Genomic DNA, 19791 nt, shown 5'->3' with positions numbered 1-19791 from the left:
CACAGGCTAATCTGGGACACCACTTTACACAAATTCATATATCCTAGATTTCCCAGAATTAGGTTCTAATATTCGCCACCACACTACAGAGCTGTTAGAGGGTTATACTTGAATCAGTCAAATGAAAGAAAACCCACTTAAATATCACACAACCCACCCTCAAGTTGCTGCAGATAGTCCCTGTACTGAGTCTCAGACAGCAGGGGGTTGCAAGTGATGGACACTGACTGAGAGGGGGTGGGGGGCTTCATGAACGGGTGGTGGCAGATGAGCATGGTGTGGATGGTCATGATGTAGGAGCACGTCTCAGGCTCGTCTAGCCTGTGTATGTAGTCCGCTGTACCTTCCTCACACACAAACTGCAGCAGCAGAACACAAGACCATTGTCAGCAGCAGAGCAGACCACAAGCCTTGTTTGCATTTTCTGCTCCTATGGATTACTAGGACTCATTTTCTTAGTTTAAACCAATTTATTTTAGCTTGATGGAAATCAAAAGCCAAAGGCTTATTGAAAGGCTCTTGAGTCAGTTTCCTTGGTAGAACAAGTACTTAAGTTCAAGTGTCTAAAAGGGGAGATCGAAAAAAAAAATCAACAATGGTGATCCAACTTTTGACCTCCTGGTTGCTAGCCGCACATCATAATCACTGTGCCACAGTGACCTTATAAAAGGTGACTTGTTTTCTTCTACAGTAAGGCTACTAATAAGGTGTTTCTCAACAAAAATTATAAAAACTAACAAAAAAATTTCCTCTTATTGATTTTAACCAGCAATGCTTGAACTTTTATTCTTTTTCTATGTAAATATTTTCAAACACAATTATTATAACAAATCTATTTATCCAATCATGCGTGAAATGAAAAAAAGCTATGACTCCATCAATTATGCAATATAGGATAATTGTTTATTTCAGTGCAAGATCATACAAACACTTCATGAGCAGTAATATAATACATCTTTTAATAAGCAGCAGAGCCACAACAGCGATTTTCCTTGACCAATTGGGAAAAGTACCCGTACCGGTCCATTTGGGAAAAATTGAGTCGTGAAAACCTCAAAATTGGGAAAAATCGAGTCATGAAATCCTTAAATTGGGAAAATCGCGTCGTGAAGTTTGGGTCTTATTGAATACATCATACAGTTCAAACTTAATTGAACATACTCATTAAAATAATCATTTGCAGGCATGCCTTAATGACCATTACTTAAAGTAATAAAGTTGATATAAATAACAAAATATTATATAGAAGACACAAAATCAATTACTAGTAGTTTTAATCTCTTATAAAGCAATGTATCTCGCTTTCATTTTTTTGAAAATTTCAACAATCTTTGATGTTTGATCATCACTCAGTTGCTGGCATCCCTCTCTGCACAGCATCATTAGAGCTGTCAATGTGTCCTGTGATAGATGGTTCCGATTGGTCGTGCAAAGATTGTTCATTAGACTGAACAACCTTTCCACAGAGGCAGTGCTGGAGGGCATTTCAAACTACGATAAGGTTTCAAACCGACGTCAAACAGTACGCTGGCTGCCTGACAAAAGAACCGCATACAGTAACGACTCTATTGATTGAACGCGCTGAATAATAAAACCCGATATTAATCGAGCGCGTGGTTACACACAACTATACGATTTTCTTTGTTCGCTCGCCGAAAGTTGGGTTTTGTTACGAAATTATCGATCGTTTTGAGAAAAAATTCGGACGCTGATTGGGATTTTTTCAGATGCCGATTGGGAATTTGGGAATTTTCGCTCGATTGGGAAAGTACCGTTTACCGGTACTTTATAAAGAAGGAGGAAAATCGCTGCACAAGTAAAAATATATATTTAACATAACAAAAATGACAAGATGTGTTTGGGAAACACAATGTCCCCCTATATGATGTTTGACATTGTAGGATGACCTTGACCTTGTGAAGGATGACCTTGACCTTGACCTTTCACCACTCAAAATGTGCAGCTCCATGAGATACACATGCATGCCAAATATCAAGTTGCTATCTTCAATATTTCAAAAGTATTCATAAAAAAACGATTTGGGCCACATATATTTGACCTCTGACCTTGAAGGATGACCTTGACCTTGACCTTTCACCACTCAAAATGAGCAGCTCCATGAGATGCACATGCATGCCAAATATCAAGTTGCTATCTTCAATATTGCAAAAGTATTCATAAAATGAGCGATTTTGGCCACATATAATTGACCTCTGACCTTGAAGGATGACCTTGACCTTTCACCACTCAAAATGTGCAGCTCCATGAGATACACATGCATGCCAAATATGAAGTTGCTACCTTCAATATTGCAAAAGTATTCATAAAATGAGCGATTTTGGCCACATATATTTGACATCTGACCTTGAAGGATGACCTTGACCTTGACCTTTCACCACTCAAAATGTGCAGCTTCATGAGATACACATGCATGCCAAAAATGAAGTTGCTATCTTCAATATAGCAAAAGTTATTGCAAAATGTTAAAGTTGGCGCAAACAGACAGACAGACCAACAGACCAACAGACAGACAGGGCAAAAACAATATGTCCCCCACTACTATAGTTGGGGACATAAAAAGTTAATACCATATTACACTTTTTTTTTGTCATAAATATTATGTGATTTATAACGCTATTGTTACTTAACTGCTATAGTAGGAAAATTGTGCTTTAGTTTCTACAAAATTGTCATTTAAATACACAGTACATAATTTTAATGAATTTAGCAACTGTTACCAGGACTTTATTTGTGTAACTTCTTCAATTAGGCTCCAGGACCTAGTTGTTCATGGATTTAAGCTTACCATGGTTAATTTTGTACATACATTGATTTGATAATCAAATGTCAATGCATCACTGTCTGACATCAGCATTTAGTTTTAACTAGTCCTGTAGAATTTAGCCATTCTAGCGAAAAAATTTGTCTCTAAAATTAACCTGCCCTTAATGTAACCAAAGTAAAAAATATTGATGAACTCGTAGTGGGATGGATCCCTTACTCACCCGCACTTCAGTCTTGCGAAGTTTCTGGTTCAGTTCACACTTGGTTCCATTGACATACTGCTGGGTGTGGTAGCGTTGTAATGAACTTGCTTTACTCTCAGACTGAAAAAAGATTATAATGTGAATTTATACAGTAAGAATATGATATATTTTATACACTTAAACCATACATCTTTGCAAACGTACATCTTTGTGTCCCTTTTCATACAGCAAAGTGTTGCCTACACATATTAAAACAAGAGATGTGTTTGTCAGAAACACAATGCCCCCTTCTGCGCCGCTTTGAAGCCATATATTTGACCTTTGACCTTGAAGGATGACCTTGACCTTTCATCACTCAAAATGTGCAGCTCCATGAGATACACATGCATGCCAAACATCAAGTTCCAATCTGAAGCGACATAGAAGTTATGAGCATTTTTCGAAAACCTAAATGTGAAATCTAAATTCAAAGTATGACGGAAAGACAGACAGACGGATGGTCCGATCACTATATGCCCTCCTTCAGGGCATAAAAATCTGAAGGACAATGTTAGTTCATAAGTACATATTTTTATATATATATATATATATATATATATATATATATATATATATATATATATATATATATATATATATATATATATATATATATATCAGTATGTGAATAAGACAGAAAACCAGGGTAGAATCCACAAAGTTTGAAAGAAATATTCATTTATATATTTATCTTTTCTTTGTGAGTGATTATTTCAAAAAAATACTGCTAACTGTTGGTTATATTGTGTCAAGGTCTTGGACTTCTGATGCATGAGGATTAAACCGCATGGGCAATAGTCCGAGTAGTTTGATAACAAGTATCACAATGACAAACTGTAAATTATTACTCAATAACTAAGACTCATCAGTAACTTATTTCCATTCTACCACAAATGTATATAATTTCTCTGCGCGAGATTGTAACTATTTTAAGCTATACCCTTTTCAACAAAATCGTTCACACAACCATTTAAATGACATAAATACGCCATTTAATTGAAATTAACATTCAAGCATGGAATTAACATTCAAGCATGTGGATATTACTGAAGAATTGCTTGGAGTTTTTAGAACCACTTTCACCATAATGCTCTGCCCATAGTTTGTTGCAGAATAATGCACAATTATTTTTCTTCTTTGTCTATAAAAAAGCCACAATTTTATATATGGTAGAATTTATATTTAACATACGTAAAATAGGTGACATCTCATGATTGTCTACAGCCGGTGGCTAGCTCAGTTAGTACAGCGCTGGACTACAAATCTGAGGATCTTCAATCAATCATTGGCCCTACATCATTTATAACTAATCTGCGGTGATTGATCCCTATTTCCACGACCAATTCCCCCCCCTCCCACCTAAATTACCCACATAATTGTGTGCATTAATCCCAAGAGTGTGAATTGATAAACTGACCGTTAAAATATGACTGAAAAACTGTTGAAAACAGCAAAAAAACAAAAACATACACACTTAATTGCTTATTAGAACAAAGCAATTTAAAACAGATTCACTTACAACACAGCATTCCATGACATTAGGAGTCTTATGAATCTAAAGCTAATTGATGCTTGAAGATTTTTTTTGCTCATTCCCCCAATATCCCTATAAGGCCCTAAATCTCATAATTTGAACTATTCTATACAGATTTTCACTAATTCATGCTCAAAGTATTGTTTATAATACAAATGTACACGAACTTGAACAGGCATACTGTACATAATATCCAACAAATTTGTAAAGAATCCAGGTCATCGTCATTGTTTATTATTTTGTTTTGTTTTTGTTTCTTAATGTAGATCTATCTGCTGTTAGTTATGATTGCATAATGTAAAATTAAAACAAAGGGCCTTTTTGATTCAACAATAAGTCAAGCTATCCATTCTGCTTCAAATTTCCAGAGCAAATAAAAATTGCATAGGTAATGGCAATTTTAATAGCTACGTGTCACTCTAGTATTGATCTTTGACAGGAGTTTATCAACTACATGGATAGATACAGCCGACTGAAATTTAAAATTACTGAATATATACAATAGCGTAATTGAGTGCGGCCGTAAAACAAGAAATTCGACTATAGTAAGGCAAAGAGAGGCCTTATAAATAATGAAGGCTTCATTTTATCCTTTAAATGTCGCACTTGATCCCTCGGGTACCAACATAGGCATGTGGTGAGCCACAGTGAGCCATGCAAGAGTTACCACAGAACTTTTGGATTTCAATGTTAACTTATTGACATACTACAACAGTAGTGAAGTTCTGGATAACACTTTAATCATTTCATTTACAATCATTTAGTTTACACACAATTATATCAGGATCAAAAGTGGCATTCATTTGCATAACACAGGTATGTAGCTTTATATATTTATTTATCCAGTTTTCTAAATGCTATTTTTACCATATTTACAAAAAAGAATAACAGTTTTTTTAATTATATTTTTTTTCCATATGAGTCTTTGTGAAGATAAGTGTGAAATGTGCATATTATTATATGCAATAGTATATAGTTTGTTGTATTGTTGATTTTTTTTCTGTACAGTGTAATTTTTTTTTTTTTTTTTTTTTTCAAATTATAAAGTCATAACAAGAGGGTCATATGCCCAAATGGGCTCATCTGAGATCACAAGGAACTAAACTGTTTCGAACAGGTAGTGTTCTTAAGGTTTCACAATAAAACCAATACCAGACAGCCATGATTTGAACAAACCTCAATCATTTTTGTACTCAGTCCGAATATCAAAATTTTTACTTTTCTCAGCAAGTTTAATTATGAGTGGGTTACAAATGTGTAGCAAAAGAGAGAAAATCTGACCCACATCATGGTACTATATGTTTTTTAATGGACAGGAATCATATCACACTCAGTGGAGAAATCATCAGACCATAAGCTTTTTCCTCAATTCCACCAAGTGAAATAGTTTTTGACAACATGTCATCCAGTCACAAATTCGGTCAAGATATATTTGACGCAAAAGTTGGAACCAAGTTTCATGAAGATTAGGAAGTTAAATGTAGCCTATATAGAGTGCTCACAAGCTTTTTCTATAATTTGACATACAAAACCTAGTTTTTGACCCCTAAAGGAACCAGTTTTGAACTCATTTGAAATGTAATTGGAACAAACCTTCTTACCAAGTTTTATAAAGGTTTTAAAGTAAATGTGGTTCATACGGTTTCACTTTTAATATAAAGAAACAACTTCCCTGCCCCTTGGTGGCATGATGTTTTTCAATGGAAAAAACAAACATTTTCAAACCCAGCCATGCTGTCAAGCACGTTCATGATGATTGGATGAAAATTGAGACATCAAGATTGTTCAAAAGCTTTTTCTTTTAGTTGACCTAAAGTCCTCGTTTTTAACTGCATAGGACCCAGTTTCAAACTCAGAAAATATATAATTCAGAGAATGTTTGAAAAAGTTTCATACAGATTGGGCGATAAATGTGAACTCTTGAGTATCCTCAAGATAAATGTTAAAGACACACCATGGATGACAACTGACCAGCAAAAGGTGATTACAAAAGCTCACCATGAGTATGTTGTGGGCAAGTTAAAACAGAAACATCAGATTATCAAAACAATACTTCAAAAGTACTCTTTTACAAGTTTATTTTTTTGCTCGGCATATCCAAAGAGATGTGTCTGGGTGATAAATCTTTCATAGAAAAAAAGTGTGACTAATTGTTGTGTACTTTATTTTTGAGGCATCATCCATGAAATGAGGAACTATCTACAAAAATTTACCAATATAGTAACAGTGATGATGTTATCATCTATGAAATGAGAATTTAAAATTTGCCAATATAGTAACAGAGATGATTTGTAAGTCACCAGGTGCTCATTGATTATTCACAAGCCTTGTTCCATGTGAGTGACATTAGTTGTAGCAGATCAGAGTCATTAGATGTAAATATGAAACCCCTCATGTCTAATAAATAAAAAGGCAATACGCATTAAGGATGTAATTAGTCATTATTTTGATAACAATCAGAGGTCACAACCTTTTACAATACAGTGCAAGCTTGTTGTTGTTTTGTTTTTCTCAAATAGTTTACATGGCAATTAGGTTATTCAGTCTTTTATTTTGAAATATGATGTGCAACAAGGGATGCTTTTTTACTTGAAATGTAAGTGGTTTCCCATATGATTACAGAATATAATATAAAATAAAATAATAAAATAACATGAAGGAAATTTGTGTGTTACCTTGCAAAATAATTGTATAGTGTGTGCAATTAAACAAATTTTTATCAGTAAAGAAATTATTTAAAAAACAGTACTGATACAGTTCTAGAGTTTATTGTTATATATAAGTACATCTTTACATTATTAACATCGCAACTTTAAATATTGCTGAAAAGTATAAAAAAGCTGAAAGTCTCTCACACTTTTTTGGTTTTAAATTGCTTTTATGTAATCAGGTAACAGCTGCAGGTTTGAAAGACACGTAGAAATGTTTCAGCATACATGAATGAACTGTATGATACATATCACCTGCGTCATGCAAAATTGGTATTATGCCATATGCGGCAATCATAGCTCCAAACCAGCTCGTGCAATTGCAAATTCTGGTCAGGAGCTATGCCATACTCTACAAAGTCATGCAAGGTTTCAATGCTTTTTTTCCCGACAATATAGTTATGCTGGCTGCATATTGCATAATGTCCATTTTCACATGACCTGGTTCATATACTACATTATTTTATTTCTAGCTCAAAACATGTTTCTTGTACAACTTTGTCTTTATTTATAAAAAAAATATTCATGAGCGTTTAATCACATATGTATTCATAACCTGTTTAATGAACACCTTTGCACAACAGTTCTTAAATTTAAACATGCAAGAATAGTAATGACTTTCACACTTTGGAATCAATACCCCCATCAACAGAATTGTGACTGTCTGCAATTAGTTTTTTTTACATTATCTCACAACGACTTTAAACAGAATGAGGTGATACTGTGATATAAAACACACAATTTTAAACCCAATTAATTGAGTCGTGTTCTGAGAAAACTGGGCTTAGAGCAGGTATAAACGATTTTGTCAAATATTTATGAATTTATATAAAATGTGTAATAAATGTGTAAAAAACTTATTATATATATATTTCAATATATATTAAAATAAAAGTTAAGAATAACATGTGTCGAAAAATGCGAAATAAGCCAGATATTTAATTCTGAAATTGAAAACGGCTGTACAGCCGAATTCGCAAGCATGTATACCATACATGTACGATGTGCATCTAAACTTAGTTTAACGGTTTATTTGAATTCCTGCAACGATATCGTTTCATACGACACACGAACACGAACTCCGATCCTAATACAAAGACGAATGCTTCAGTTATTGTAGGAAAATATGTACTTCACAATCGGCTCGGGGCGCTATATAATTTGTATTTGCTGCATTTTATGAAATTCGGCTTTAATGTATAATTTTTCTTGCCCATTTTATGTTATTGTAACATATTTTATCAATATATTACAATTATCAATATGTGCAATCCGCACAGGCTAATCAGGGACGACACTTTCTGCCTTAACTTGATTTTCTTTAAGGAGGGACTTCCTTGAAACTGAAAATACCATAAAAGCAAAAAGTGTCTTCCCTGATTAGCCTGTGCAGACTGCACAGGCTAATCTGGGACGACACTTTACACACATGCATTATGCCCAGTTTTCCCTGAACACGACTCAATTGATTCTTTTTTTTAACAAGCTGATGCTTAATGCTGGTTAACTGAAGTTTACACAATTATTTTTAGTATCAATCCAAGGGCAGATTGTTCAAACACACTCACAATATGGTTTCTACACAATGCTCTGTCTAAATGAGCATGTACTATTGGAAGATTCACAAATTGAACACCAGAGAATACTCATAAACTGCAGTATATAGACTTAAAACAATATGGTAAACACTAATGTTATTGAATATGCCAATTTACATATTTATCTTTCTTAACAAAATCTTAAAACAATACTAAAACATAATCAGAATGCAATTTAAATAAAGTCATACAGGGTTAAATTAATGAAAAGGATAATGTTTACACGAACTTTTAATAACCTATCATGGAATCATTTCAGGATGACCAACTATAGTTATCTGTAGATCAACAACCAAACACTAATGGCAAGTGTGCTGGTGGATTTAGAAGATATTGCATATATAGATGACATTGGCAACAGTTTAGAGCACCTGGAAGAACTGGACACAGACAACAATAGACTAGGCCACAGAACACACCCGTTCTTTAATGACATTCTAGCACTGAATGTGAACCATCCACTGATTACAGAACTAAGGAGAGAGAGGCAAGAGAGAAAACTGCTGGCTGCAAAAGGTTCCAAGAGGAGGCAAGTGGAGAAGGACTACAATAAACTGATCACATGCATAGATCAAGAGGTTACACTAAAGGAACTTCGTGAGGACAGAGCTACGCTATTAGCTAGGACTGGTGAAAGTGAACAAACAGAGGACAAAGCTAAGCTTCTAGCTGGGACATGTGACAGTGAAGAAATTATTCCTGAGGCAAAAGTAAACCTGTTATCTAGGACAAGTGAAATTGAAAAATCAGATGACATGCCTAGCCATACCAAGCGTGACAAGCAGGTTCTGATGAAATCTGGGCAGAATCAATTGAATGAACTGGAAGGTAAAAAGGATGATTCAATAGATTATGATGAACTTCAACCTGATACAGAAAGGATCATTCCAAAAGGTATTTGCAAGGAAGCTGAAAATACAAATGTTAAAACAAATGTGTACCTTCAGGAAATGAAAGCAAATGTATTTACTGTTGATGAACCAAAGAGCTTTACAAATGTACCACATGACAAGACAGAATCTAGATACCAGAAACTTTCAGAAAGCTCAACCTCTGAAAGCATGTCACAAGAGTCCTCAAAGGGAAGTAAGAAAAGAAGCAGGAAGAAAAATCTCTATAATGTTGACCTCAATGCACTTCTAGAAAAACCAGGCCCAAGTCATATCAATGCTGAAATTAAAATAGTGGTTACAAATGAGGAAGGCCAAGAGGATGAAGCCCAAATAGAAGGTAAAGGAAAGGGAAGTAAGGGTTTAAAACACCATACGTCCAGTTTGGGTTACACCACCAATGATTCAACAACAATGACATCGGATTCACCAAAGACCTCCATAAACTACTTCCGAAAATTGTCTGAAGACAAGTCAGAGGAAACAAAAGTTAACAGTTTATTGCTGAAGCAAGAACTATACAAACTGAATAAGGCTAAACCGTTCCAACAGCTTACAAAAACAAAACTTGGAAAATATGAGGCAGGAATTGAAGGGGACAACAGAAAGAGTTACATCAAAAGCATGACAATGCTACCTGACAAGAGATTTATTCTGTTTGACAAGCACAACAGATGCTTGAAAATGTTTGACGATGCTTTTAACCCCTTAGACAGACTCGTCATCAACGTCAAACACTGCGCACTTGCAGCAGTGTACAGCAACTGCATAGCTGCATCGCTGCCCAAACTTTCTCGTATACAGCTGTACCACTGTGGCCGGTTGCAAAACAGACTCAGAAAAGAACAAACGCTCCCCATTGAGGGCGAGTTCTTCTCCCTGGCGCATTATGACAAGAAACTTTACATGATAGAGCGGAAGCGGCGTCAGAATCTGACGGACAATCACCAATGGTTCGTGAAGGCGTTGGACTTGAAGAACATGGGCAATGAACCTGAAGTGTTGCGCACCTTTAGCACTGGTCATAAGGACTGCAGCATCCTGGTCAATGGAAACGGGGTGTATGTAACCAACAGGCTGGAGAATGAGGTCATACTGCTGAAACATGATGGAACATTTGCCTACAGGCACAAGGTAACATAGTTTGGACCTATTTATGTAACTAAAGCTTGATTGCAGCAAAAGCCTATTGTTTATTGAAACGCTCTGAGTCCGTTTCATTGGTATCTTTAGGGGTAACCTAAACAACTCTGCAACAGTGGAGATCAAAGGTATGACCCAACGGTCACCATACCCACTATGCCACAACAACCTCAAAAGGCAACATAATGGTTGTGATTTTGGAAACAGGGGAACAAAATAAACCATGGTTACTGGGGTTCATGAAGAGTCTTTAATTTGAGCAGATTCATTAAAGTTAAGAAGTTATAACTATTTGTGAAGGAATATCGATTCTCAAATGGAGGAAATAAGCTGAAAAGAGGAGAAATCACATCTCTGTAACTGCCTGCTTGGCCCAACATAAGTTCATCCAACCCAATACATGAAAGCTTTGAACATTCGCTGTAGCTCAATAAATAAACACTATAAATTGCATTATATAAAGCTTTATATTTCAGGTTGAGATGTCACTCCCTGTGGGCATAACGTCAGATCGCTATGGTAACATCTACGTTTGTGGAGGGTCATTGACATCTTTCATCGAGGCAATCAAGCCTGACATGCGTAAATACAGGATCATCTTTAATAAAACCTCCAGTCATCCCGTGGCCATGTGCTTCGACCATGAATGCAACCTATTGTATGTGTCAGATAAAGTCCGAAGCCATATTATCTGCTATCAATTGCAAAATAACAGCACTATCCAAGGGGGGTTGCAGTTAATGGAAGCCACCTTTTAACAACTTTGAACTTTGGACTTTGTAATTCTGTATTATTTATTGAATGCTCAACGCTGATTTTGGTTTTTATTGTGTGGTCAGTTATTCAAACCATTTCTATACATGTATCAATATATTCTGTTTCTACTTAGAAGTGTGTATAACATGAGTTACATGATTAGACTAGATTTTCTTTCTTTCTAACAAATCATACTTGTAAGATGAAAAAAAAAGAAACTGATAACAACTTTAATTATAGTAATGATATATTCTAATATCATGAACATAACATAATGTGGTACATGTAATCTGGGACTTGCAAAGCAATATATGAGCCACGCTCTGTGAAAAGGGGGTTAAATGCAAGTGTGTAGAGTGTTGTCCAAGATTAGCCTGTGCAGTCTGCACAGGCTGAGAAGGGAAAACACTTTCAGCTTCTATGATATTTTCTGTTTACAGAAAGTCTCTTCTAAGCAAATATCAAGTTTAGGCGCAAGGTGTTGTCCCTGATTAGCCTGAGGGAACTGCACAGGCTAATCTGGAAAGAAAATTTATGCAGATGCATTATACCCCCTTTTCACAGAGCATGACTCATATATTTTTACTATTGCATAGTGGACCAGTTTTAATATAACAAGAGCACCACATAATGGGTGCCAACACTCGGCTGCGGGTGCAGTTTTGAATAAATGAAAGATTGTCAGATTTTTAAAAACAAATTAGAGGTCACAGTGACCTTGACCTTTGACCTAGTGACCCAAAAATGGGTGTGGCGTGTACAGCTCATCAAGGTGCATCTACATATAAAGTTTCAAAGTTGTATGTGGAAGCACTTTTATTTTAAAGATAAATGTCAAGGTTTTAGCACGCCGCGGACTGCAGACGCTGGACCGTAGACGACAAGCTGGCTATGACAATACCTCCGTCGGGTTTGCTCCGAAAACAGCCGAGCTAAAAATAACTGAGCAACCATTCAGTATTAACATTGTGTTTATTTAAAAAAAAATTACCTTTGACCTTGAAGGATGACCTTGACCTTGAACTTCCACCACTCACAATGTGCAGCTTCATGAGAACACCGCTTTGAATTTTTTATTATTTCTTTTACCTTTGACCTTGAAGGATGACCTTGACCTTGAAGGATGACCTTGACCTTGAACTTCTACCACTCACAATGTGCAGCTTCATAAGAACGCCGCTTTGAATTTTTTTAATATTTTGTTACCTTTGACCTTTAAGGATGACCTTGACCTTGAAGGATGACCTTGACCTTGAAGGATGACCTTGACCTTGAACTTCTACCACTCACAATGTGCAGCTTATTAAGAACGCCGCTTTGAAACAAAATAACTTGACCTTTGACCTTGAAGGATGACCTTGAACTTGAATGATGACCTTGACCTTGAACTTCCACCACTCACAATGTGTAGCTTCATGAGAACGCCTCATTATTTTTTATTTATTTTTTACCTTTGACCTTGAAGGATGACCTTGACCTTGAACTTCCACCACTCAAAATGTGCATCTTAAAGTCACTATAACGCTCAAAATCAACGAAAATTTTGTTAAGTATTTCGTAAAATAAAGTTAACACCTTAACAATCAGTGTTCCTTATAGCAATAGCCAAAATTTCAACGCTAGATGTGGTATGATTACTTAGATTTTTGTAGATACAAAATGCTAGTTTTTATTTATTTGTGGCCACATTTAATTCCGGGTGTGTAGAAATACCGAAATCCCTGTAATAACCGAAAGCCCCCGAAATCCCCAATAATATTTATTATTTATCAAAATACTGCGGATATAAAGATAGAATATTGCAAAATACAATCTATTCACTGATGAAAAATTGTTTTTATCCATGTTTGGTAGTGAAAAACTAAAATATATACATAATTAATAGGATTCCGAGTATGAATCTATTGTGCATGTTTTCACAATCACGATCAGGTACAGAAATCCCCGCTGTAAAGCTCTTCAAGTGTCAAAAAATCATCTGGGTGGCTTTTTGATATTAGAAAGAAGAGGTAAAAACAAAAACTTAACAACAATATTTACAGCGGGGATTTCTGTACCTGATCGTGCTTGTGAAAACATGCACTATGGATTCATACTCGGAATCCTATTAATTATGTATATATTTTAGTTTTTCACTACCAAACATGGATAAAAACAATTTATCATCAGTGAATAGATTGTTTTTTGCAATATTCTATCTTAATATCCGCAGTATTTTGATAAATAATAAATATTATTGGGGATTTCGGGGAATTTCTGGGGATTTCGGTAATTACGGGGATTTCGGTATTTCTACACACCCGGAATTAATTGTGGCCACAAATAAATAAAAACGAGCATTTTGTATCTACAAAAATCTAAGTAATCATTCTACATCTAGCGTTGAAATTTTGGCTATTGCTATAAGGAACACTGATTGTTAAGGTGTTAACTTTATTTTACTAAATACTTAATGAAATTTTTGTTGATTTTTAGCGTTATAGTGACTTTAACGAGATACACATGCATGCCAAATATCAAGTTGCTATCTTCAATATTGAAAAAGTAATGGCCAATGTTAAAGTTTTCTGACGGACAGACGCCATATATTTGACATTTGACCTTGAAGGATGACCTTGACCTTCACCTTTCACCACTAAAAATGTTAAGCTCCGTGAGATGCACATGCATGCCAATTATCAAGTTGCTATCTTCAATAGTGAAAAAGTTATGGCCAATGTTAAAGTTTTTGGACGGACGGACAGACACTATATATTTTACATTTGACCTTGAAGGATGACCTTGACCTTCACCTTTCACCACTCAAAATGTGCAGGTCCGTGAGATGCACATGCATGCCGAATATCAAGTTTCTATCTTCAATAATGAAAAAGTTATGGCCAACGTTAAAGTTTTTTTTCGACGGACGGACAGACTGCCACACATACTGACATACTGACTGACGGACAGTTCAACTGCTATATGCCATTCTACCGGGGGCATAAAAAGTTCCTATCATATTCTAACATAGTTCACTAAGGTCTGATAAATATTGCAGAGCTATAATAGTTTTAAAACACTTAAAGACACAGATTAAAAGCTCAACTCATATTTCGTGGGCTTTTATTTGAATAGTTTGTATTTGAATTCAGAAAGAGGATTAAAGTTAATTATTTTTTAAATTAAAATAAGCTGATAAGATAAACTTGTTTTGACTTTAACTCTGTTGAATTATAATAATTACAATACAAATATTAAATGATTTAAGAAAGATGTAAAGGTAATTATGTATGTTCTTGGAAATAAAAAAAAATTAGAACAACCTTTACAATGTCAAGTCCCACATGGCAAGCAAATCAAACAGTGATGTCATAATTATGATGTCATAAACTAAAGATGTAAAGATGAGTTACTTCCCTTCCAACAGTGTACACTTTGTAATTTTTTGTGCTCAAAGGTTGTAACTTGAGATACAACTGTTTTGCATAACAAAAATTATCCAAAATTAAATACAACCATAAGCCAAATACATGTATTCATGGGTACATTTTCAGAATATAATCTCAATATCTATTTAGGATGTGTAAAGTAAAAAAACAACTTGAAAAATGAAAAAATATGATTTTTGGTAAAAATGTGAGTTACAACCGTTTTGCGCTAAGCCCACGATTTATTTCTTCATGATATTATCTTTGTACATTTAAATTTTGTATTCATATAAATTAACAGTTATGTTTTGAAGATGTCTGACTTGAATCACAACAAGGGCTGTTTGTAAAACATGCATGCCCCCCATATGGGTTGTCAGTTGTAGTGGCAGCCATTGTGTGAATATGTTTTTTGTCACTGTGACCTTGACCTTTGACCTAGTGACCTAAAAATAAATAGGGGTCATCTGCCAGTCATGATCAATGTACCTATGACGTTTCATGATCCTAGGCCTAATTATTCTTGAGTTAGCATCTGGAAACCATTTTACTATTTGGAGTCACTGTGACTTTGACCTTTGACCTAGTGACCTGAAAATCAATAGGGGTCATCTGCCAGTCATGATCAATGTACCTATGAAGTTTCATGATCCTAGGCCTAAGCATTCTTGAGTTATCATCCAAAAACCATTTTACTATTTCGAGTCACTGTGACCTTGACCTTTGACCTAGTGACCTGAAAATCAATAGGGGTTATCTGACAGTCATGATCAATGTACCTATGAAGTTTCATGATCCTAGGCCTAAGCGTTCTTGAGTTATCATCCGGAAACCATCTGGTGGACAGAACGACAGACCGACCAACCGACAGACATGTGCAAAACAATATACACCCTCTTCTTTGAAGGGGAGCATAATAATTATAATACTCCCATATGAAATAAATGTCCGTATTAAAGGGCCGTATGCAGGAATGTTTGACTGGGGGAGCACAACCGAGGAGGGTGCAGGAGAGGTCTACCCTACCTATTTTTTTTAATTTGTCATTTTTCAAGGTGAATTTTAATGCTTAAAAAACTCACAATGTAATATAAATTTATGGAATATATCAAGTAAATCAGCACCTTTATGAAGTCTAAAGCTTTAAACATTGCTGCGAAATTCACACCAATGTTTAAAGCATTAAATTTCAGAAATGTATGATGTTTGATGAAAAAGGAAAGTAAACTTTCAAAATCAAAACCTTTCTTAAGAAATGTATCATAAAGTATAACTCACATATATTAAACCATAATACTATTTTCTCCTTGAATTCAAACCTCCTCTTAAGTTTCAAAGTAAATTCCTAATAAAATGTTTATCATCTACTACACAGTTTAACTTTCACCATCATCAACACAGATAAACCATCAAAATCATCTACATCTGGGACATTAGATTGGACCTTGAACTTTTTTCTATAAGAACTGTTTTCTGTAGTTTTTTTACGGAACTATTTCAGATATTGAGCGGATTTTTGGTATCTACCTGCATGACCAACAGATAAAGTGTGAAATTTGTTCCTGCCCAGCAATATCTGACCAAGGTATGGGCCTTGGACTGAGGTGTTTTTTTTCGCAACTCTTTCCGATATAGAGCTGATTATTATGCCCCGGTGGCATTTCATTTTCTGGACTTTTTTAAAAACACTTAAAGATATTGACCTGATATTTGGTGTGTGAGTCTACCTACATGACTTTTTTGGATGAAGTATGACTTTCCTTCCGGTCATTTGTTTTTTTAGCGAAGTTATAGGCCTTGGACTTAGACAAAGACACTTGCCGGTTCAAATTAATGACAATTATCCATATCATCTCTCTAATTGCTTCCAACATTATTTGTTTTTCACAAATTATTAGCGTCTGTAGTTGTCAGACCTATGACCTCCTGTATCATTTGCTTCCATTTGCTGCTTCTCTTTCCTTGGCCAATCAAAAGACGTGTTACATCAACCATCGATAGATGATGCATTCAGGATCACAAGGGGTAATTGACTGATTTGGGATGTGTGTACAAGGCGTTAAGAAAACATAGCCTAGGGGCTTACCTCCACTGGCAAGTAAAATAGCACTAATCCCCTTGTTTATCAGGGACAATAAAACACATTTCTTTTGTATTGAGGGAAAGTGAACTGTAGGTCTTTTCAAGAGATAAACATAGCAGAAGGCCCATTCTTAAACAAGAGGGCTTGAAAGGCCCAAAGTCCCTCACCTGAGATAAAAAGAAATGACCTGTTCTTTGCAGCCCAAGATATCAATGGAACAAATGTTCTAACCAAGTATCATGAAGAATGAACAACAAATTGCCCCTTGGCGGCCATGTTTTTTAACAGACCTGAACCATTTTTTAACTCTTCCAAGATATGTCCAAATTTAATGAAGATTGGGAAAAAAATGTGTCTTCTAGACTGTTCACATGTTGTCACTATATACATATAAAGAAAACTGCCCCACTCCCTGGCGGCCATATTTTTCACTGATCATGACCATTTTCAAACTCGTCTAAGACATCCACATAACTAATGTTTTGACAAAAATTTCATGATGATTAGGCAAAACATGTGATTTCTAGAGTGTTCACAAGCTTTTTTACTATATAAATATAAGGAAAAAGACACCCCCCCCCTGGCGGCCATGTTTTTTTACCGATCCAAACCATTATCGAACTCAACTGTCCTATCCAGGTGAAGTAGTGCGGTCTCCTTCGCTAACGCAAATGAACCAGTCAAAAAGTTACAAGTTATGTAACTTTGCTAGTACTTATGTAATGCCAAAATATTTATTTGATGAACTCTTATTTCCGGACAGGATGACTATACTGACTGGTTATAATTCAATTAACTAAAGGCGTTCAGTCAGGAACGCCTAAATACACTCAAAGAATTTATTTATAAGTGAAAACCAAGGCAGTTTTAACAAAAATAACTAATTTTTATTCCAAGTACTTTGAAAATAAAGAACAATGACAGAAAATTAAGGACAGGTACAAGCCAAGTCTAAAGAATCTAAGTATCGTTACAAAAATGAACAACATACAGCAAATACCTTAATGAATGTAAAAAGAAGTTCAAAATCTGTCAAAAAAACTGATATAAATATAAGTTACTGTTAGTCTAGAAAGTGCTTCAAAAATCTAGTTTACAAAATGGGTCTAATTTAATCTAAAGGAACAATATTTATCGAGATTAGGAAACTTCAGTGAATCAAATGTAAAAATAAGAAAAATTTACTAAAGTTATTGAAATAGAATAGAGTCTTTCTAATTTAGAAAATGCCAAATAGAAATAATCTAGATAATAAGAATAATTTAGAAAATTATGCCAAAATGTCTTGATGCTGGTGTTAAAAATAATTTTGAGTTTAATTATTTCAAAATTCCAATCTTTTTTAAGAGCTGTTAACTTTTCAAGAAAGCATCAAGAGGTGTTTAAATCAGCCAAAACAGCTTATTTTATACAGTTTAGAAGAGATCAATGGCAGAGTAGTCAATTTTCCCTCAGAACAGTGCATTTATCAATGATCAATATCTTCCCAAATTCCAGAGCAGAACTAACAAGAAATATCTTTAAAAAAGATATACGGCGTTGATAGTTCAATGAATGAGATAAGATAGCGAATGTCTTTTTCTGTGCAGCTCTTAGCTGCATCACACGCAGTACTGCATGTTACGCGGAGTTTTCGCGGCTTATTTTACATTATTACATATTGCTGGTCATAAACCTATAGATACAAAACAGAAAACCAAAAGAAGAATGGAAGTGAAATTAAAACATGAGTCAATCCACCACACCCGAAGTATCCATATTTATAGGCGCGTTCTTCGAACAAACCTGTTTTAGTGGTTTGTCGGGCATTGCTATTTGGTTCGATTATTAACAGTATCGAGAATCATCCGTTCATGCTTAATACATAAGTCAATATGGTGGAATAATTATTGTTTAATTAATCAAAAATAGTATTTATCATTGTATTGTTGAAAACACATTTAGAATCTATTATTGACATACCATAATTATATTGCTGAATATCTTCATTTAACATATTTCTGGTCTTAAGAACATTCCAGGTCACCTAGTTCATGGATAGCGTCTTTATTATATAACGATTATTTTACTGGCTGTGAACTCCGGTGATGACCTGTATATAAACTCTGACATTCACACACTAACCGCGAATTGACCCGATACCTCGCGGGTTGAAATGCAATACATTAAAGTGAGGCCTCGCTTCCAATGCTCTTTATACGTTTACATGTTAACATGTTGACAGGAATATGGAAGTAAGTACTAAATATGAGAATATAGCCTTTATGTATAAACGCTTTTGCGCTGGTAATTCTCTGAAAATAAAAGATGCACGCACAAACTGTATTGATGTAGAGAATTGAGTGTAAAATTGTTCTATCTATTAAGCCTTTTCATTAGAGATAATATTGTTTCATGCAGTAAAACAGTGTTACCAAGACGCGGATATGTTTCCAATGATCTGATGGTATACTCAAATCAGCCAATGGAATAAATGAAGTGTATTCATTCGTACCTAGCCGCGGGAAATTTTATTTGAATTTTATTGGACACTTACAAAGGTCAGGTAAAGGTGAAAAGCTGGCTTAATACAGCTTACGCCGAAAAATAGATTACTGAACCAGGTTAAACAAGGGAGATATATACTGCATAAATACTGCAAAATCA

General features: G+C 35.0%; 2 protein-coding genes across 2 annotated transcripts in view; one reads left to right on the top strand and one right to left on the bottom strand.

Moving 5' to 3' along the window:
• Positions 1-19791, bottom strand: part of LOC127864073 (protein OS-9-like) — a 59338-nt gene that overhangs the window by 22517 nt on the left and 17030 nt on the right. The window contains exons 5-6 of the mRNA XM_052403757.1: positions 3006-3107; positions 158-359 (exon numbers count right to left, since the gene is read on the bottom strand). Coding sequence (XP_052259717.1) covers positions 158-359; positions 3006-3107 — 304 coding nt within the window. The remainder of the gene's footprint in view (positions 1-157; positions 360-3005; positions 3108-19791) is intronic.
• On the top strand, positions 8832-11756 carry LOC127864074 (uncharacterized). The gene is made up of 3 exons (XM_052403758.1): positions 8832-8949; positions 9126-10890; positions 11376-11756. The coding sequence occupies exons 2-3, from the start codon at positions 9169-9171 to the stop codon at positions 11655-11657; spliced, it is 2004 nt and encodes a 667-aa protein (XP_052259718.1). The 5' UTR covers positions 8832-8949; positions 9126-9168; the 3' UTR covers positions 11658-11756.

Source organism: Dreissena polymorpha, unplaced genomic scaffold, assembly GCF_020536995.1.
Source record: "Dreissena polymorpha isolate Duluth1 unplaced genomic scaffold, UMN_Dpol_1.0 chrUn099, whole genome shotgun sequence".
Classification (NCBI taxonomy): Eukaryota; Metazoa; Mollusca; class Bivalvia; order Myida; family Dreissenidae; genus Dreissena; species Dreissena polymorpha.
This window is presented reverse-complemented; position numbering and strand designations above follow the sequence as displayed.

Coding starts and splice junctions, on each gene's coding strand:
- LOC127864074 (XM_052403758.1), top strand. CDS start 9,169: ATGGCAAGTGTGCTGGTGGATTTAGAAGATATTGCATATATAGATGAC. Junction 10,891..11,375: donor CATTTGCCTACAGGCACAAG/GTAACATAGTTT, acceptor TTTATATTTCAG/GTTGAGATGTCACTCCCTGT.